This window comes from Sturnira hondurensis, unplaced genomic scaffold (assembly GCF_014824575.4).
Source record: "Sturnira hondurensis isolate 20B ecotype Veracruz unplaced genomic scaffold, ASM1482457v3 Scaffold0015596, whole genome shotgun sequence".
Taxonomy (NCBI): domain Eukaryota; kingdom Metazoa; phylum Chordata; class Mammalia; order Chiroptera; family Phyllostomidae; genus Sturnira; species Sturnira hondurensis.
The window spans coordinates 11,446,316-11,468,797 of NW_028088227.1; the positions used below are offsets into that span (position 1 = coordinate 11,446,316).

The 22,482-nt window shown below is 36.0% G+C and overlaps 1 protein-coding gene across 2 annotated transcripts in view; it reads right to left on the reverse strand.

The window, feature by feature from the left end:
* SESN1 (sestrin 1) overlaps positions 1–22,482 on the reverse strand; it is a 109,827-nt gene that overhangs the window by 15,956 nt on the left and 71,389 nt on the right. Inside the window, exon 1 of one of the 2 annotated variants that reach the window (XM_037065008.1) lies at positions 7,473–7,715. The exons of the other annotated variant lie outside the window; for it this stretch is intronic. Coding sequence (XP_036920903.1) covers positions 7,473–7,574 — 102 coding nt within the window. The 5' untranslated portion in view covers positions 7,575–7,715. Of the gene's footprint in view, positions 1–7,472; positions 7,716–22,482 lie in introns of those variants that run through there. 2 annotated transcript variants of the gene reach the window in all.

The following is a 22,482-nucleotide window of genomic DNA, read 5'->3' on the forward strand; positions in this document are numbered from 1 at the left end:
GCCAACCCTGTGGATTGTCAGTGATACAAAATCAGCCCAATGTGTTTGTACATCCAAAATACAACCAACCAAAATATCACTTTCAGTGCATCTTGTCAGGAAATGAAAAAGCAGTGACCTCTACCTAGAGGTAATACTAATTATACTTCTTTCAGTTTAAGACACCTATAATTAACAGTTTACAATAATAACAGAAACATTATTAAAAAAAGTTGCTTAAATCTACAAAAGAGAAAGTACTCTAGGACATGTTTTCTCTGTGGTTGAAAAAAACAATTTTAGAAAAATTAACTTTGTTGTGAGCCTTAAATTAAGTTTTTTTATTTATAAGATGCCATCAATCTTGCTCATATTTTAGGGAAGTTCAAGTAATTAAGAAATAAATGGTTTTCTGCTTTTTAAAAAGATTTTTTTTATTTATTTATATTTAGAGGGGAAGGAGAGAGGGAGAGAAACATCAATGTATGGTTGCCTTTCGTGCATCCCCTGCTGGTAGTTGGCCTGCAAGGAACCGGCCTGCAACCCAGGCATGTGCCCTGACTGGGAATCGAACCGTGATCCTCTGGTTCGCAGGCCCGCGCTCAATCCACTGAGCTACACCAGCCAGGGCGGTTTTCTGCTTTTTGACACAGTGAATCTAGAATTCTGTACCTGGAATCAAGAATTCTATACCTTAAGTGACAGTGTAGTGTAATTAACAAAACCCAAAAATCTACTCTTAAGACTTCCATTCCCCTGCCCCAATATAGTGTGCTTATAGAAACAAAATCAAAATAATTCAACCTTATTTTTTTTTGAGGCTCATCAGCCTGGTATCTTAAAAATCCTTAGCATTTTAAGATTAACCCTTGCTTAGATACAAATTATACACAAAATTACATACAAATAGCATTTCTGCCCTCTCAATACTGCTTCAAAAAAGTCATGATATAAACCAGATGCTTTCCTTTTAAAGAAAAAAAAGCAGGCAGGGGGGTGGATAAAGAAGGACATATGGCAGCAATTCAAGAAATTTGGTCCAAGTGAATGAAAACCTTTTGAGCAGAATGGAGTTTTAAAAGTTAAGCAAGCAGGACAAAATTGAAGAGAATCTTTATCAGGAGAACTCAGGATTCAGATTCAAAGTAAGGTATATTTGGCAAATGAATCTATAATACATATATGTGTATTATTATACATATATAATATTATTCAAATAATCTTGTATTAGAGGTCAGTGATTTCTTAATCTGGTTATCCCACACTTATACTGAAGACAGTAATGTTCTAACAACCATATACTTCATTAAAGGAGGCACTCAATTAACTAGACTGACTATGGATATGTCTTAATTTTAATGTCTTACAATGAATGCAAGGAAAAAAACCCATTCCTGCTATTCAATATATCATCTTGATAGAGCTGCAGCCATTTATATAAAATGATGACTCTGTTAGCCTTTTTAACTGCTGAATTTCTGATCTAATTACACACAGTTTAAACAAAATATACTGAGCAAAACTTTAAGGCTAAAATCAGTATTTACCCTTTCTCATTCCTTTACTATCTATTTAAATAAAATGCATTTGAAGAAAGTATCCATTTCAAGAGTTTATTATTCTTTTATAATAAGAAAAATTATTCTTGGGACTTTAATATATAAAAGGTGGCATGTCAAATGGGGTAGGTTATTCAACAAAGGATCTTGGGACAACTAGATAGCCACTCAGAAAAAAATAAAGTTGGAGTTATAAATCATACTTTACTCCACAAAAAATCAGAGCTATGTATTTAAAAAAGAACCCCAATGCAGTAGAACAAAACATGCATGAAATGAATAGGCCAAACAATGTCTCAAAATCCAAGTCATAAAATGTAAGATTGATAATTTGATGGCAAAAATACTTTCACATGGGAAAAACAAGCATACAAAGTCAAAAGCAAATAAAAAATGGAAACACATATTTGCAATTCATGTATCAAAGGGCTAATTTTTTAATACATAAAGACTCTTATAAATCAATAGGAAAAACCCCAATAACCTGATAGAAAAATGAACAAAGAACACAGGAAATTCAAAGAAAAGGAACTACAAATGGCTAAAAAAATAAATAACTCACAATGAAACAACTGCAACTTAACTACACTAAGATACCATTTTTCACCTAAAAGATAGTTTAAAATAAAAAAGTTTCATAACAGGATATGGAGAGGGGATGGAGAAAAATACCATTTATTCCTAATACTACTCTGATGGAAATATTTTGAAGTGTGGAGAAAAAGATCAGGAAATAGATAAGGAGTATAAATGACTGCAACTTGTGGGGGGGGCAATTTGCAGTAATGATCAAAATGAAAAAGTCACATACCCTTTGAATCAAGAAATACATCCTAAATATTAACTTATAGTCATATAGGTTACAAATGTGAAATGTTATATGTAAAAGGGCAATCACTGTAACACTGTTTTAATAGAACAAGATATAAAACCTAAGTGCTCATCAACAGAGGACTGTTTAAATACAGTTTAGTATGACCAGAGACTGAACAGCAATTTTCAGTATTTTTCATCTCATGGAATGCATAAACTAAGTACTAAAATTCTGTGTCACACCAAAAAAAAACACATTTTTTTGCTGCTGTAACAAAAAATTGGTATAATTTGGATTCATTCACACCTGATGGCCATTGTTGTGTTGACTATTGTCTGGTATCTGACAATCTAAGGGAAAAGAGGTCAGTGCCAATGACTGTACAGTCAGGTACTTCATATTTTAAAAATTCTTGTGGCACATCAGTGTGCCTCTTGCACACGGGTTGAAAATCAATAGAGTAGAAGAACATGCAGTCTTTACAAAATGAGGTGGTTCCATACAGGTTGGCTTCTTGAGATCTCCAAGATATATTATATGGGGGCAAAAAAGCAAAGTGCATAATATGTATAATTAGGTTACTCTTTGTAAGGAGAGGGCAAAAAAACTTGCCAATTCCATTTCTAGGACATTATTCTACAAATACATTAGCAGCATGTAGATAGCATATATAAAGATTTTAATGAGACCAGATTGATTACACATAAGCCTCAAATACATTGAATTATATTATTTTTGTTTTTTATACCAAATGTATAGTTTATGTAGCAAACTACTATAAAACAATAGTTTTAAAATTCAAAGACAGTTAATCAATGCTTCAGAAGCAGGATGTTTTCCTATAAGTATGGCAAGGGTCTTCCCCAATGGTCCAATGTAATTCTCAAATCCTTGTAAGTTCATTCCTACAGCTGTAGGGATTTTGTGGCCATATCTATACCACTGTCTCCCCTCTTTCTTGCCTTCATCAAATTCTTTCTTCCTGTTCCTTTGCAAATACATTCTTTTATTTTAACTATTTTAAAGGTTTTATTTATTTATCTTTAGAGAAAGGAAGGGAGGGAGAAAGAAAGGGAGAAAAACAACATGTGGTTGCCTCTTGCTCACTCCCTACTGAGGACCTGGCCCACAACCCAGGCATGTGCCTTGACTGGGATCAAACCAGAGACCCTTTGGTTCACAGGCCAGCACTCAGTCCACTGAGCCACACAGCCAGGGCTAGAAATACATTCTTTTAAAGTGAAAAATGATGTGTTTTAAAACAGGATGTTAAGGAAAACCAAATATTTTTGGAAGTGGATTATAGATACCCTATGCTAATAACCTTAGTGTAACACATTCATTCCTTGATGAGGTGCCAGTCTAGCAAGAAAGCTGAATCTATAAAAAAGAACAGAAGGTGGAGGGTGGGAAGGAGGAATAAAAAGGAGTCTCTGGCATGATTTCATGTTTTACCTAAGGCTAGTTCTAAGTAAGATAGAATTTTACCCAGCTTACCCTTAAGCTACCAGGGTCAGTTTCCCACTAAGTTGAAGAAGTTGTGAGATGTTGTGCCATTCTGTAAAAGCAGAAAGGGAAATGATAGGGGAGAAGAGAGGAAGTGAAAGAAGAGATGGGGGAGGGGTAGGAGATGGACAGATTTTTAAAGAGCAAGTATTTTCAAAAAGAAAGGGTCAATATCGCCCTGGCTGGTGTAGCTCAGTGGATTGAGCGTGGGCCTGCGCACCAAATAACCACGGTTCGATTCCCAGTCAGGGCACATGCCTCAGTTGCAGGCCAGTTCCCAGCAGGGGACCCACAAGAAGCAACCATATATTGATATTTCTCTCTCCCTCTCTCCTTCCCTTCCCCTCTAAAAATAAATAAATAGATAGATTAATTAATTAATCAATTAAATGGGTCAATATCAAGATTAATATAATGGGGAATATAGCAACTGCCGTTCTAGACCTCACATAACTGTTCCCCTGTATTTGGAGGCAGGATTCAAAAGAGATCCTTTTTCTCTCTCTTATTTAATAGACTAGGTATATGAGAAGGATACAAGAACATGATATGATCTTTTTTTACTTAATCTCATGCCCAAGAGAGACAAAGGGTTGACCTGGGGTGCTCCTGATGAGCCATGAGATTGCATCACAATTTATCCCAGTCCAGATACTAGCAGGAAGCAGATCACTGATTTCATCTAGCCTCTCATTACACATAAATTAAGTTCTAACTTCTGGGGAAAGCATACAGGTGACAATTACCTCGAAAACAGCCAAGAAATCTGGTTCTAGAGGTAGTGTTTTTTGAGCCTTAGGTTTTTTGATACTTAAAGGTCCTTTTAATTACCACTGTTATTATACAATAGTATTCTTGGTTTCTAAAAGGTTGAAAGTTTCAATTTTCTGAAAAACTTACTTTTGAAACACTGCTTTTGCTAGTCACAGGACAAATTAGTTAGTATCCTATTTTCTAAGAGGTGTTTATCAAAAAAAAAAGGCACTGAAGGTTTTCAGTGGGGTTATCATAAGCCAAACTAAGCGGATTTCATAACTTCCTAAAGTTTACTTCAATAATGACTTCATTTGTATCTGTAAGCAACTGAATTACAGACTATGATCAAATTTTGACCAACCTAGATTCTAGGAAGCAGAACTGACAACAAAAAGTAGCCTTTTTGAAAAGGAGATGTAGATGCTAATCACAGCATAAATGTCACTGGCTCTTGGTGAAGGTGTGGCTGGAAAATACTAACATGGGAACTAACAGTCCTCTCTTTAACAGTCCTCCTAATCAGCATTTTTGAAAGAGACAGCAACAGCCTCCACTATCAGAACATTGCCGCAAATCTCTGACATGGTATCATTATGGCATAATACTAACACATTAACTTTCACACTCAAAATTCTTAGCCAATGCTGACAGTGCCACAGAAAGACAACTCCCTGTATGTATCACTGTATGAAAATACTGTTCTAATGAGATTTTAGACATCTGTTAAACATATGAATCTATATAAATATCTGTATCTATGAATCTATATAAATATCTGTAAGTGAAAGAATGAGCAATTTGCCACAAATGCAAAATGAAAGCATTTGTTGGCTTATGGCATCTACCTATTTGTAAAACTACTTAAAAAGTAAAAATACTCAAATCATTTGACTCCTACTTTTCTCACTGTAGCTGGTACATTTTAAAGCTATATAGATGTTTTAATACTGATAACTACAACACTGATATTAATTAGAATGTGTGTGTTTTTGAAGCATTTCAACAAGGCAATGATACACTGTGTAAAAGTGAAAGCCCCAGTCCACTCCCCCTTAAGAAGAATCATTGCCAATAGCTGGGTGCTAGCCTCTTGACGGTCACAAATTTTATACAGAAATAAAGAAATACAGAAGTGTTATAAAGAAATATTCCTACTATAACAAAATATACCAGTATTGCCTTTAAAATTGTCATTAACTACTAGAGAATTTATAAAGTTCAGGTGCCTCATTTTTTAGTATCTGGTCTTTTATGAAACTATATTCTAGAAAAATAAACACCCACTGACTTCAAAGTCAATACTAGATTTGTAAGGCTGACTTTGGTCCTAAGTGTGCCCTGTATTTTAGTGAGGAGTTTCATTCCAGTAAAGTGTTAATATAAAAGCATTATGAAGTTTACTATTTGAAAGAGATCTTTTGTAAAGTAAATTGTTTTCCTATAAAGCATGGCTTCCCAATTTATCTTCTCACATGTTAGGTGTGTTAAAAATGAAATACAACTATACAAAACTTCCTCGTTTCCTGAACACAATCCCAAGGGCACAATCCCATGGGTAATCAATGTGCAAGCTAAAATGTATCTCTTTATCTTCCAGTTTACACGGCTATATTTAGAGTCTAGACCTGGGCAAGAACCAGGATTCTGCAACACAAATATAACCAGAAATAAGAAATCTATTCAGGCACAATATTTGGGGTCCATTTCTTACAATGAAAAAAAGATCTGTATGCCTGCAAACAGAAACTGTAAATGCTATTTCAACATCTTCACAGTGTTTTTTCTTTGGTCAAGTTTCCAAAGCAAGTTATAAGAGATTTTTTAAGGTTGTATTAATTGCAACATGGAACATATTATATATCCCTGAGTGTTAAAATCTAAAAAAAAGTATTTGCTGTTATACAACCTTCAAGACAAACTGTCTTCATTTAAGTTTCTATGAATATACAAGTATTCTCATAATGTATATTCCATTTAAAACACTATGAATGCTAAAACTGAGCCATTTTAGTGGGCAAAGTTTCAGAGAAATTACTGCATATTTAGATTTCTTGAACTAAGACAATACAGCATTCTGATTTCAAATTTTAATGACTATTTCTCTACTTTGGTCCTTGTTACTTTCTGAATCAAAGCCTTTCAAAGGTTCAAAATTTGAAATTATATTAGTAACACTCAAATGGTTCCCTATTTGCAACTACTTAGTAAACATACAAAATGTTGCAGTTAGCTCTTTCTGAAGGCCAATTCAAATACAAAAGGGTAGGCAATAAACAAGAGAAAATGTGTATAATGTCACGGAGCTGGCAGGACATACCTATTCTAGGCAACAGCATCTTTTAACGGACTCAAATGTATTTTTTTCCTTTCTCTTTTTTTTAGTAGGAGGCAAAGGAAGTGAGGGTCACTGAATAATCTGGTTTGACAAGACTCTGAGGAGGAGGAAAAAAATCCACAGTCTGTTCTACTGTGAGACAGAGCTCTAGCTCTGTAAGGTTTCTGACTTGTGCAGACTTGTTCAGAAGGCAACGTTATTTACGTTTTGGAGACTTCCATTTAAATGACCGAGACAGCTGTTTCCTCTAGCCTCAGCAGTTTCTGGTCAGGGACTCTCGGTGGAAAACATCTCCCCACCCACCCATCATAGGCCGTCCCTTCACCTGAGCGGACGCAGGCCAGCAGGCGATGCCGCTGCGGGGCAGTTGCTCCAGGGAGCTCCCTCCTAGAGGGGCATTCTCCGAAGCTGTCAGGGTGTGAAGGTGGGGAGCGGCAAGACCACCAGGCAGCTGGAGCAGGTACCAACCGCCTGCCTGGTCCCTCCCCGGGGCAGCCACCCGCCCGGCCCCCCACTCAGGTACCTCTTCCTGACCGTGGCCCCCGCCGCACTGCTTGCAGCCAAGCAGCTCCGAGACGGCTAGTGAGGCTGTGTACGCCTCGTCTGCAGTGGTGGCCAAGCGCATGTCCTACGCGGAAAGGGCTGTGGTCGCGGAGAGTAGCAGCCTCGGAGGAGGACAGTGCAGAGCGGCCGGCTGGGTTTTGGGCATTAGCGCCTCACTCAGCACGAAAAGCGAGGGCAGAGCAGCTCGGAGAGGGGCGGGGCGAACAAAGAAGCCGCACTGCCCATCCTTACACCCTTACTGTCACTCCGCTGGGTCGGAGGCTGAGCACCAATTAGGAATCGAAGCGCCCGCAGTCCCGCCCTCTTGGCACAAAGGGGCGGGCGTTGGAGGGCGGTTCTGACGAGGACCAGCGAAAAACAACCTCCAGAGGCCCAGCTCCCTAAAACAGCTGATTCTCAGGTCCAGAACAGGCTCCGTCGGTTGGGAGGTGAGCTTGCTCTGTAGCGCGAGCCCTCGGGGCTTCATACAAAGGCGATTGTGTCCCTGCCCCCTTCCCCCACTCCCAGTACCAGCAGCAGAAAGCCTGCCTTCTCTCCATCTGCTCGGGGCCATTCACCTAGACTCTAGGTCCTAGAACCAGACAGCAACCAACTCACCACCAAGAGGAATCAAGTTCGTTTTACATTTTATAAACTATTGAAATTTCCCTTCTTCTTTCCCAGTAATGCCCAAACGACGCAGAATGGGCCACAGGATGCAGGAACATGGCCTGCCTGTATTCATTAAAAATGTAAAATTATTTTTTGGTAAGCTACATAAAAACTAAATATCGCTCTTACAAAGATAAGCTTTGGTAGCAGGTCTCTGAATTTTCTTTTTTCAAGTATATTCGAAGGATTTAAAATGTCTAATGTTCCCTCATAAGTGCATTGGTTACTTAAGAAAGAATTCTCTCTGAAATCTGATGAGGAACTTGAGAAAATATAGGTTATAAAGGACCACAAATAAGTGACACTGCTGGATCCAGAATGCAAATCTCTCAAATTCTGTGTCAACACTATTTCCTTACATGGCTCCATTAACTTTTTAAAAATCAACTCCTAAATTAGATCTTTTTGCATGTTTGCCCTTGTGTTTTCAAAAGCTTCCATGCTCAGGTTTAAAAAAAAAAGGCTGAAACATTCTCACAGAATGAAACAAGTGGAGTTTAAATCAATAAATTCTGACAGGCATGGAACCAGGACTTAAAAATGAAAATAAGTTTCTATCTTAGAATTGAAGTTACAATGTCTCAGATAAGACTAAGTTACTCTTTTTGCTCAGACTCATATTTTAAAAGTAGCAAGTAAAAATGGTTACCTTTTTTTTATGTTTCCAGATGAAAATGTTTGTTCTTATACCCTACTTTTACAAATTGTTAAAACATCCAAAATATTTTTACTGGTCAAGAAAAACAATTTTGGGCCAATAAAGTGGAAGAAAAGTCTATAGAGGCTTCCAAGCTCTCTCCCTGAGTACCGCCACAACAAACATAACAAATGCCCATTCAGCCACAAATAGGCAAGAATGACAATGACAACAACATGTAAATCATCCTATTTGCAGCAATATGATATACCCTCCAAGATAAACTGATCATACAGGAATATTGGAAACAATAATGGTCTTGTTCTATGGGGTCGTGAGCTATAAAGCCAGTTAGATAATGAAGGAAATATGTGGAAAATGATAGCTGGTTCTATGTGTGATTTTACTTTCTGGAAGGAATAAAATACTAGGGTTAGTTATCTAGTATGGTGTACCCTTGTTTGTGACATTAAAATTATGTCATTTGCAACATGGAGAATGCTTACCTTTCTATTTTTTTAACGAGAGGCAATGGAGAAGCATGCATTTCCAAAATGGTTTAAAATAATTAAATGCAAGTGACAACTGCAAACTGTATACATATAAGTAGTGTCTGATACTTAGTGCTTAATAAATATTTATTGAAGAACCATAAATTGTATAGGAAGCTCCAATTAAGATTCTTTTTTTTTAGAGAAATGCATCTTTTTAAAAAAAGATTTTATTTATTTATCTTTAGAGGGGAAGGGAAAGAAAGAAGGAAAGAAACATCAATGTATGGTTGCCTCTCGTGAGTTCCCTGCTGGGAACTGGCCTGCAACTCAGGAATGTGCCCTGACTGGGAATCAAACCGCGATAATGTGGTTCGCAGGCCCGCGCTCAATCCACTGAGCTACACCAGCCAGGGCAAGATTCTTTTTTAAAAAAGAAAGTTTCAGCTTATTTCAGAGCTGCCTTAAATTAAAAAAAAATATTCTAATTCAATGATTTACTGAGGGTTTTCTAGCCATTAAATGACAAGATTCCTTTATAGTGGCTATAAAGACTGACTTAAGTTCTTCAAAGAATGCTCATTTCTGCTCTTTTTGATACAGCACTACTGTGAATTCATCACTATTCTCCAATATAAGAAGGTTGACTCTAAATAAATCTATAGTAACCAGGAATTTCAACAAATGTATCAACCTACAAATACCACTGTGTCAATTTCACTTCTGGAAAGGTTTTGTTCCAAATCATTCAATAAAAAGTGTGTCTCTTCCAAAGATTTCATGTGTTGAGTAGTCCAGGTGTCCTGATGGTGTTTCTCCTAACTATCCCCCAAGTGCTAGGCATGTGACAGGCACACAATAAACATGTGCTAAAAAGTTGAACATGTAACTGAAAAGAATAGGACCAAACAGTAACTGAACAGTAACTGAAAAGAATTATGCTTTAGATATTTACCAAAGGTTATCAATATAGGACAGCAACTATTTTATAAAATCTGCTATGTAAACATTTCAAATTTTTATTTTTTTCTAAGAAGAATTCTGACGTGTCATATAAGATGTAATAATCTGAAATACTTCCTGTCCTCTAACAACGTTTTGATAAACACAGCTGTACCAAAGTGAAGTTTCTGTATCTGTCATTAGCAGTAATGGTCTTAACTCTAACCTTCTCAAATACAAGCTGATATACCCACAGAAAACAGAGTGGTGTTAAATGCCTTAATTTGAGCAGAGAACTACAAACCATTAGAGAGTTCAGATTTGAAGTGGTGGCTCAAGGTGGGCTTCTTGAAGGAAGAAACATCAGAGCTAGGGCTTAGGGAATTGGAAGAGAGGCCTTAGCGAGAATAATGTGTGTGTGGCCAGGGGGCGAGGGATGGGGGACATGGAGTAAGACAGAGTTCTAAGCAAAAAAAAAAAACCCCAGCATGTGCCAAGGCCCAAAGGTGGGGAAGTGAGAATGGTCCATTAGGGAAGCAGAATAAAGGAAGTTCATTCCTTCTGGAGCAGAGGGTATTGAGAGTAATGGATGAAGTTTAAGTAAAAGAAACAGTAAGGGAAGACCTTGTTAAAGAGTTAAGGAAAATAAATTTCATTCTTAAGTGTACTGAGGAGTTATTCAAATAACATCAGATTTGCATTTCAGCAAAGGTTTAGAAAAAATATATTGGAAAGGACAAAACTGGAGGCAGGAAGATGAGTTAAGAAGGGTTAATTTTGGCAAGTCAAGAGGGTGGTTTAAAGAACAGTGGGAATGAAGCAAAGAATAAGAAAGAATGAAGGTGGGTTTTGTTTCTTCAGCATAAGTTTCTAGAGAAAGGAAATCATGCCTCATTCCCTTGTTTTTGAAATTTAGGAGATAAGTCTCAAATTATCTGCTCTCCTGAACAAGTAGCTTCCTCTTTTCATTTGATTTCAATATAGCCAATTCATGGAAAAAGAATACATATGTTTTAGTATAAAAAATTCTTACTAATCAGGCCAAAAGTCATAATCACACTTTCATGGACCACACTTTAAACCTTAAATTGCCCCATTAACCCAAGTAATTACTTTAAAGTACTATAGATTTGTAGATCTATTTATTAGAGTAGGAATTATATTTAATAATTGATTAGAAAACACAAATAGCAATGTTTTCAGCCATTAAACCAAAGAGCTTGAAGAGTGGGAGATTAATTTATGTGGTTTAAGCATTCATGAAAAATGCCCTGTTGTCATTTAAATATTTAATTAGAATGAATGCTGATTTGTAAGATTACTTCTGCTTACTAATTTTGTCAAGATATTTTTCCTCTAGATGATATCTTCCTGTTTTTGTATATGTAGTTTGTCTGCTAAGCACTTTTTTCCTCTCAATACCATGTTTTGGGTACACTGAGATCCTTTGAGCACTGAACTTCAATTTTACATTGTTCTTATTTGTTCTCTACTTTTTTCACATCTTTAATTTAATTTTTAGAATTATATGACTTATAAGGGAGCAAGAATGTTGACAAATCTTCACTCTCTTTCTCTCCTTTAGCATTTCTTCTTAGGATTTCTTCTTTTATTTATTTTTAATTTAGGTATAATTGGCAAACAACATTATATTGGGTTGGCCAAAAGTTCAGTTGTTTTTCCCCATACAATGGCTCTAGTAGAGCTTAATTGTCCTTCATTTGGAACAATTTTGTTAGATTGTATTGTGACAGCTGTCATATCACCATGCATTTAAAAAATAACATTAAAATTGGTCAATTTTTGTGTAGCCATTTTAATATTAAGATAGAAGAAAATATGCAATATTTTTGGCATATTATACTTTATTATTTCAAGAAAGATAAGAATGCGGCTGAAACTCAAAAAAAAGATTTGTACAGTGTGTGGAGAAGGTACTGTGATTGATCAAATGTGTCAAAAGTGGTTTGCGAAGTTTCATGCTGGAGATTTCTCTCTGGATGATGCTCCACAGTCGGGTAGACCAGTTGAAGTTGATTGTGATTAAATTGAGACATTAATTGAGAACAATCAATGTTATACCATGTGGGGGAGAGCCAACATACTCAAAATATCCAAATCAAGAAAGTTATTGGTGAAAATGAAAAATGTGCCTAACATGATTCAATATTTGTATATATTGTAAAATGATCACCTTAATAAATCTAGTTAACATCTGTCACCATACATAGTTTTTTTTTTTCCTTGTGATGAGAACTTCTAAGATTTACTCTATTAGCAGAGGGGTTTTTCTTTTAGAGATGCAGTTTTAAATCTCCACATAGGCTTTCAAAAATATAGGCCATCCATCACCCATATTGTAAATCAGCAGTATCTAAACAATGTCAGTGGTTGTAAATTAGAAAATCACTTTCACCCAAGAATAAGTGTGTTCAGACATGTCAGGTTTTCCAGGCTAATAGTAACAAGACCAGTAACTTATGATTTCCTATATATAAGACACTAAGCACACACCCATAACGCAGACAGGTAAATTCATAAAGTAAGGGTAACTTGTCTAAGGTTGTAAGAGTAGTAAAATGCAGCCTGAGATTACAAACAGATCTATCTGAATCCAAAGCAGCAGAAGCTGGGCTGCTGCTTTTAATGAATATTTTCAAAATCTTGATAACTATGCATTAGCCTAAGTTCTTGACTGTGAGGACAAGCAAAGAGGACAGAAAGAAAAAAAAAAACTTAGCTTCCTTTTTTATCCTCAGGGTGAGATCTGGTAGGTTAAAAAAAAGATGGAAATCATGGAGTGGGTGGTCTTGGTTTTAGAGAGCTGCTCTTCTTTATTTTTCTATCCTCATCACTCTTCTGTGTCTCTTCTTTATGACTTTATGCTACCCAAAGCTTCTTCAATAAGGAACATACCTGAATCTCCCTAACCTCTTAAATGTTCCTCTCATTATCCCAATTCCTCTTAGAATAACTGATGGGTGTTAAAAGAAAACAGGGCTCTTAAACCAAAAGTGGTTATTGTATGAAGGCTGATATCTCATACTAATTTATTTAGTCTGTCTCAATAAATATAAGCTCCATTAAATTAGAATGTTTGCCTTTTGTACACTGCTGTATTTCCATTGCCCTAATGCACACAGTGCTGAATGAATGAACTCTGCAGAGATATTTCCATTACAAAAAAAAAAAAAAGGCCTAACTCAACTGAAAGTTTAACAGTGAATTTCAGGTTCAATATTCAGTTTATAAAAGATGTGGGCCATCTACACAAACATTTTTGAAGGCTTTGGGACCACTGTACAAGCAGGCAGGCTCTCAGGGGAATCAGATTGGGTTTAGGTTCAATTATGCTAAGCGGCTTCTATTTTTCATAGTCTCTTCCCATCTTCTTGGGAACCCAGAGATACTCCCCAGCTTCTTGAATTTTTTCTGTGCCTGCTGTCTTTCATGACACCAAGATAGCAGCTGTATAGGTCAGACACTGCCTGTATACATACTGATGTTTGGCAAGATTCATACACATTCTGTAAACAAGATTGGCCTTAAACTCCCTCCAGCCTATCTAAGGTGAAATGACAGGAAAGTGTTGAGATATCAAAATTAAATGGGAGAATTAATTCCGAAACACTATAATTTTTAGAGGCAAATCACTTTTAGCATCAAAATAAGGGGAAATAGGTTTAATTTGGAATAGGATAAGGTACAGAAAAAAGGTGAATGTAGTAAGAAATTGAGAGTACTTTTTCCATATTTTCTTAGGAGCTGCTGAAGGTTTTAAAGGAGAAAAAGGAAATGATACAAACTAAAAAAAAAAAATAAGGCATTTCTCAGACTATGCATATATACTACATATGTTGTATAGCTTTAAAAATAGTAATCAAGGGGCTGCATTTCATCTATATCTAAAAACATGTGCAACTATTTTTCAAACTTTCAAATTTCTTCTGCACAGGAAAGAACTGGTTTTAATAAAACATACTTTTAAATATACAAGGAATATATTAGTCTAGCATAATATTAAAAAAATTATCTTTTCAAAATAGGTTAAAACCAAACCTAATATCTTCAATTTATCCTGAGTCCACAGACTTGATGGAACTGAACATTAAAGTATGTTTCCTTTATAAAATTGAATTTACCCATGTTAATTTGTTTAGGCAAAATGTATATTAATGAATCCTTCAGCTTAATCATGTCTGAATTTTTAATGTTTTATTCATACTAAAGATAATTTTAATTCAAATAACAAAATCCTAATGATGGTATCCTAAAATCTTTTAACCGAGTTATTTTGTATTTATAACAGCTATCCTGACCTCCCTATCCATGACCCACCCATGATTATTACTGCCAAACAGTGAACAGAGTTCTATAATATGTGCTTTTCTTACAGAGCTCAAAGAACCACCACTAAATTCCTTTGTGATAATCTTTAGTTATAGGCTCTTTAATCCTTTAAATCACCTTTTTTTCGGCCTCCTTCTTAGATCTTGCTTTCCAAGAGGGTATTACGTTCTAGATCCTTATCCTGGTCACAAAGTACAAGGCCATATGTAGAGGCTAACTGCCTGTCATTAAGCATCTTAGAAATAAAATGCCATCACTGAACTTTCCCATCTATTCTGCCTTTCAAATCTTCATTGCATCTCTGTGGGCCATTTCCTCTTTGCCCAAAAGGTGTAGGTATATTCAGGATGCTGTAGTTCAACAAATAAAGACATTTATTTTTGTTTATCACTACCATCCTTTTGTTTAGCTAACCATACTAAAAAAAAGAGAGATAATGCCACTTTTAAAATTACATTTTTATATGCGCTTAAGTTTGAACAGAATTCAAAATAATTTCATTTGCAGTATTAACAAATCTGATTTTCCTAATTTTTGGCAAATAACTGAGAAATATTAGAATAGGATTTTATTTAGCTATTACAAACTAGAGAAGATACCATTCTTCCTTAATTTGTTATAACTCTAATTTAAAAATACATTTAGCGTAGGTTTATGTACAGATGCCAGTACTATTATTTTACCAATGAACAGAAATCTTAGTACTATATAACAACTTTAACGTTCAATTATTTATTATTATTAATTTTTAGTGAATACAAATTATATGCACCCAATTTCATGAATCCTATGAACAAGGAGTAATATCTTAATTTGAGATTAGGCTCTTTATTATTTAGACCTAAGCCTCTCCAGTCATAGAGATGAGGACTCTGTTAGAGAACACTGCCCAGAGAGTCATCTAGTTCATTGCTCCAGGGGGCACAACAACAAAAATCCCCCCAAAACCAAAAATCCAAACTCAGTCTGGAAATCTCTTAACAACCCTTCTAGTTTTAGTTCTTTCAAATTTAAAATAATGGGCAATAGAAATTCATAATATCTCAAACTTTATTTCAGCTGTGAAGTGCTAATCTCTTAAGATAATTGCTGATTTTATCAAGAGTTATATGCTTTAAACTAACTAGAACCTGGCCTCCTCCTATATCAGGCTTCTTTGTACATTTCAAATTCTGTTACTTAGGACTCATTTCTTATAAGTACTTTAGAGATATTATAAAATATTAGATTTAAGCTTTTTTAAAGGTAACCTACAAATGTCTATAAATATTAAATACATTAAAACCAACAAAGTAATAATTTGTTGCCACTAATAATTCAGTTATCAGACTAAATAAAGCTTCTTCCACCATTTCTGTGAACACATACTTGAATATTCTTGGAAGTGTGTCAGTGACTAGGAAGGGTATAGCTGGTGTATTCTAACCATTTAAAAAAATCCATGCCTGTGTGTATTTGCTGGAGTAGAACTATAGTAGTGAGTGAACTGCTACAGCGTGTGAATGCAGATTTCCTTGATGTTATGCATACAAGAAAAAAATCAGAAATAATACTGAATTATAATCCAGTATTATAATTATAACCCTTTAACTTCAAATTTGTTTAAAATATAACATGGCCTCACTGTTCTCACCAACTGACTCGATAAATAATTTAACTTTATTTATTTGAACTCCTAGGCATAATTTATTAATAGAATGCCAGTTTTAGATATTGTATATATCAGAATTCTGATTATTGTTTGACTACTAACAAAAAATGTAGTAACATACTTGAATGCCGCTGTTGTATATATGTGCCACATCTCTTGATCTGTACACTTGAACCCTAACGGTAGGTTTGAAGGATCCATGCTAGTCTGTACTCCCTACATTATTCACCCAAGGCTTGCATCAGGCTTTAAGGTTCAGGAATGCTCTAAGGATTTTGTCTGGTTTTAGCAGAGTGCTGGGGAAATCTAGTTCAAAGTCTGATTCCCATCAATGCCAAACAGAGCCTTAGGAGAGGAGAGGCTCTTAGAAGCACAACGTTTCACAATGGTAAATGAATTACAGACCAAACTTGCCCTCCAATAATAGAACTTTGATTTAGCCTGCCCTGGATCTGTCTAGAACTGTTTCTTCCCCAGAGAACATGAGTAAAATCAATTTTATCCTTCAGGGACATACATGACAATATGGTCAATTAATAGCTTTTATCCTGGATCACAAAAAATTGACCTAATAAATTTTTCAGTGAACTTGGAATTGTTTTTTAATTAACAACAAGGATATTATTAATAGCCAAATAATCTTTTGTGTTTGTAACATGTAGGTTTTGAGATAATGTATCTGTTCTCTACAATTAGAATTTGGTTTATGTCAAAAAATTCAACTTTGAAATACTCAACTAGATTATAAAAATTAAGCCACACTACTTTAATTTGTACATTAGAAATTATAAAATTAAAACCTTAAAATATTGCACACTAAGTTTATAAATTATTAGGTTTTTTAAAAATCTAAACTTCAAAGGATAACAGAAAAATGTATGTGGATCAGGAGAAAGGGCAAAGCAGAGTTGAAAGCAGCAGGATGTAGTTCAAATAGGTCACACTCAACCTTTAACTTTCCCTAAGAAGAAAAAAACAAGCTTAGCAACAGCTTTCAGCCAATCATAAAGCAGACAAACAGGTAAGGACTCAACTGCTCCAGATACCAACAAGGTCCAACCCCCATTCAGTGTTTTTTTTATTTTATTTTATAGTGTTAGAGCAGAGCAGAAGTTATAAAACACAATGTACTGTACTAGATTAAAAGTAACAAAGAGAAAATCTCTTCACCAACCCTTATCAAAATATATCAGATTTTAATGACACACTGATAATCTTTTCATCAATATTTTGTCACATACTTGTATACATTAAAGTTATGCTTTAAATATTAGTGTATTTGTAATAAAATACAGAATTTTGTGGGAAATTTTCTTTCTTGCTTGCGGATAGAAGGTAAGGATGGGAATATCTATTTAAAAAGGTTCTTCACTTTTTAATTCCCTAATATTCAATTTCTAAAATCCATGAAAAGGGGACCCTCCCCCAAAATGCTACAGTCTGAATCCAAAAATATAAAGTATGAGTAAAAACAACTACATATAAATACAACCTTCAACACAAGCAAGCAAACTGTACAAATTGCATAATGTCATTCTATGCAACTTTTCCTATTTATTTTTAACACTCAATACATAACCTTCTTCTTTGAGAGATGAAAGTTTTCTGAGACTGTAGAAGGAGTTTTCAAAGAATTACAGATTTCATCCATCCACAGTTTAATGCAGCTCTCGGTATTTGCTCAAATTGACAGTGTTACTTGCAAGAAAGACACAAAAACATCGTAAAACAAGTTAACAATTTTCTTCATTTTGCTTTTGGATTGCCAAATTTATACAGTGTTCTAAGGCAGTTTCCAGTATTTTTGTAAAGATCTTCAAGAACCACCTTTTATTTTTTTCTTTAAGTACTGCTGATACCATTTACTGCTTTTAGTTCCTTAAAAACTAATTATTTTAAGTAGATCGGCTTGATTTGTCATATCATTGATTATCTCCTGAACTCACTCTGTAATATAAAACACAGATTTGCTATTAATACTGTAGGATGATGTCAATATTTTTTTTGTATTCTGTACACCCCAGGGAAGGTGGGGAGAAATTAAATAATGTTTGGAGACTAGTTTTACGTTTTATTTATTGGTGATAACCTTATTTCATTATTTTCCTCTATCCTCAGTTTGTCACAGATAACTAAACTATGGTGAATGAAGAAGAAAGGTAGTTTCAATACATCATTTTGAAAAGAGATACTGTATATCATGCTCATCTTTTCCTTTGGCTCTTAAACCTTCATAGTATAAAACTTCTACTGAAAGTTTCATCACATTACACATACCTATATACCATGGGTTGGTTGAATATGTTTCTGCTAAATTCATGAACCTCTTTATTTATGGATGCAGTGAACCTGTTAATTCAGTGTTCCTTCAACCAAGCATTTACTATGAGCCAGTAATTTTTTTCTTCCTAGTCTGTCATTGAGAACAATATCCATATCTTCTTCCTTTGTCCTCCCTCTTCCGCCTTCCAGTTTCCTCCCACTGTTGTCCACCCACTGTAGTCATTTTGCTGCTCCTAAAAATGTATCTGGACTGAGAAATGGCTTAGAAGTACAAAGGCAAAGAAGTGTGATGCACTTGGAGAGCAGAATTCTGTGTTGTGCTGAACATCTGATTGTAATTGTAGTAGTTAGGAAATTGAGAGTCATTTGATGGAGAGCTTTAAAATAACTAAGATTTTTGCCCTGGCTGGTGTAGCTCAGTGGATTGAGTGTGGGCCTGCGAACCACATGATCGTGGTTCGATTCCCAGTCAGGGCACATGCCTGGGTTGCGGGCCAGTTCCCGGCAGGGGACCCACGAGAGGCAACCATACACTGATATTTCTCTCCTTCTCTCCTTCCCTTCCTCTCTAAAAAAGATAAATAAATAAAATTAAAAAAAAATAACTAAGATTTTAGTCTTAAGATTTTTGATTCTGTAAGTAGATAAGGTCCAGTCTATCATTTTTTTTCTTTAATGTTAGGTGTGTGTATTCTAAGAAACCTTGCCTATCCCAAGGTCGCAAAGTTTTTTTCCTGTTTTCTTCTAGAACTTTTATAGCTTTAGGTTTTACTCATTTAATAGATATAAATAGATATAAATTTTATTATATCTGAAAACCAAACTGTTAAAGTGTTTCTCTCCACAGAATGGGATTATGAATGGGTGCTATCACTTTCTTATATATCTATTATATCTGACTATCTTCTTGCTATAATGATGAAAAACTCCACAGTACAGACAGAGAACCTTTTAGGTGGAGGCAGAATGGAAAGGAGAAGTATGCTACTAATAACAAACAGTGCTAACTTTGTTTTCTAGGGACCAAATCTGACCCTCACATCTGTTGGTACCATGCATGTATGTATTTAAATCAAGTACTTTGTGATGATTTTCTGGTACGTTAACTCCATAGAGCAAAAAGTGAAGTGGTCTTTCTCCCACAGACTAGGACAGGCAAAAGTACTGGAATAAGAAAGGGTTAAACAACACGGTTTTACTTCTAGTAGTCTTGGATCATTAAAAAAACAAAAACAAAAAACATTTCTTAAAAGTATTATTAGCTGGTGCCACATGAAAACCTGGGCAGCACATACCATGAAGACAAAAAGAGTCCACTATGTAAAATGACTCCCCCATCCCAGGACCTGGCACAGAAATGAACTGGTCCATGGAAGCAGTGCTTGGACAAGGAGATCCTTTTAAAAAGCTTCCTAAGTCATGGCTCTATGTATCAGAAAATAACAGCCCCTGAAACATTCCAAAATATCTGCAGCTGAAGAAATGAAAAAACAGCACCAGACCACACAATGGTGCATATTGGTGACATGAAAGGTATTTTGAACTAGGTTTGAAGATTACCTTGAAAAGATGTACATTGTCTCATATAGATTTAGAGTCTAAATTCTTCACTTGACAATAATCTAAAATTCTTAAGTTTAATGCCTACTTTGAAAGAGAGCTTTAGTGTATAAAGATAATGATTAGGGGATACTTTTTTACCCTCTCTGATGAAGTAAATTATTATTTTTTAAGAAAATTATTTACAATAGAAATTTGAAATAATGTCAGCAGTAAATGGGGAACTCAAGTAGCAAGAATGGTCCTAAATGTCTACAAGGAATTTCAGAGAGTTGCTAGGTAAGGATTATAGAGCTCAATGGCATAGAAAGACATTTTACTAGCGACTGATGACTAAAGACTCTATTAGGAACAATGGAACTCTATTAGGTTTAAAACACAGTAATTGTACTGAAAAGGTGGTCTCCAGAATAAATGCACTTGATTCAGGGCATGTTTAGTATTCAGAACAATTCTTATGAGTAGCAGGAATGATTATGCTTTATTAAATCTTTTTTCTTGAGTGAGAATTACTTCCTAAGATGCTATGAATACTGAAGGTAAGATGTTGCCACCTTTCTAACACCTTCCCTTCCTCAATCTTCTCCCTGCCCCCAGTAACAAGCATATTTGCCTACTCTCTGTATTTTCTTAGTGAGGAAGGAAATATCCTTTATTTTACTATATAAATTGGTATTCAAATAAAGCCTGTTTTGCTGAGCTTCTTCAACAACTCAGGCTCTTAAATTTAGACAAAAACTGACTGATAACATAGTGGTTAGATATTAAGGTAACCAATCCTTGGAATGTTGGGCTATCTCCTCCCTCTAGTATAAGTAGTAGGTAAAAATTAATCAAATGGCCTTTTAACTTGGTCACAGCTGTTCTTAATACTTGGGACTTAGAGGCATGCGTCTGCTTCCTCTGATTCTTCATTTTTTGGTCCTGCATGAGCATGAACAAGATGCCCACTTCTGGAACCCTCAGAAGCTGAGCTCTAGTACTTGACAAGAAGTCACTGCTATGATCATTTGCTCTGAGAATCTGATCTAAGGAGAGGTATGAAAATCAAGAATAAGAAGAGTGGGCTTTCAGCCAAGATGGAGGCGTAGGTAGACACACTATGCCTCCTCGCACAACCAAAATTAAGGACAACAAAAATTTAGAAACAAGAAAACAACCAGAACTGACAGAAAATTGAACTGTACGCAAGTCCAACAACCATTCATCCAGACCAGTAAGAGGGGCAGAATCAGTGGAGAGGGGTACCGGCAGGAAAAAGTAGTGGCTGGTGGACCCTGGGCACAGGGAGGCAACAAGCAGACCCAGTGAGACACGCAAGGCCACTGGCTGACCACGGTCACACATTTGCGTGCAGTAAACCAGGCGAAAGCAGGCAGTGAGACAGACCTCAAAACCCAGGGCCCCAGTGATGGGAAATAAAGCCTAAAAGCACTGATCAAAAACACTTATGGGGGTTGAGGTGCCGGGAATGACTCCAAGCCTCATAGGAGAGGTCGTAGGAGAGACCCACAGGGTCCTAGAATATACACAAACCCACCCACCCGAGAACCAGCACCAGAAGGGCCCCATTTGCTTGTGGGAGCGGCAGAAGGGACTGAAATCCAAGAGAGAGAGAGAAGCAAACGCCACTGTTCCTTCTCTGACCCCACCCCCACATACAACATCACAACCTAGCCACTGGGTTGCCCCGCCCTGGTGAACACCTAAGGCTCCTCCCCTCACTACATAACAGGTGTGAACAGACCAAAAATAATGGCTCAAATGGAAGAACAGATCAAAGCCCCAAAGCCAATACTTTTAAGTGACCAAGAGATAGCCAACCTATCAGATGCACAGTTCAAAATACTGGTGATCAGGATGCTCACAGAATTGGTTGTTTTTGGTCACACATTAGATGAAAAAATGAAGGCTACACTAAGTGAAATGAAGGAAACTGCACAGGGAACCAATAGTGATGGAAAGGAAACTGGGATTCACATCAATGGAGTGGACCAGAAGGAAGAAAGAAACAACCACACAGGAAAGAATGAAGAAATAAGAATTCAAAAAAATGAGAGGCTTAGGAACCTCCAGGATATCTTTAAACGTTCCAACATCTGAATTATATGGGTGCCAGAATGGGGAGGAGGAACAGCAACAAGTGGAAAACCTATTTGAACAAATAATAAAGGAGAACTTCCCCAATCTGGCAAAGGAAACAGACTTCCAGGAAGTCTAGGAAGCTCAGAGAGTCCCAAAGAAGTTGAACCCAAGGAAGAATACATCAAGGCACATCATAATTACATTGGCCAAGATTAAAATGAAGGAGAGAATTCTAGAAGCAGCAAGAGTGAAGGGGACAGTCACCTACAAAGGAGTTTCCATCAGACTGTTAGCTGATTTCTCAAAAGAGACCTTACAG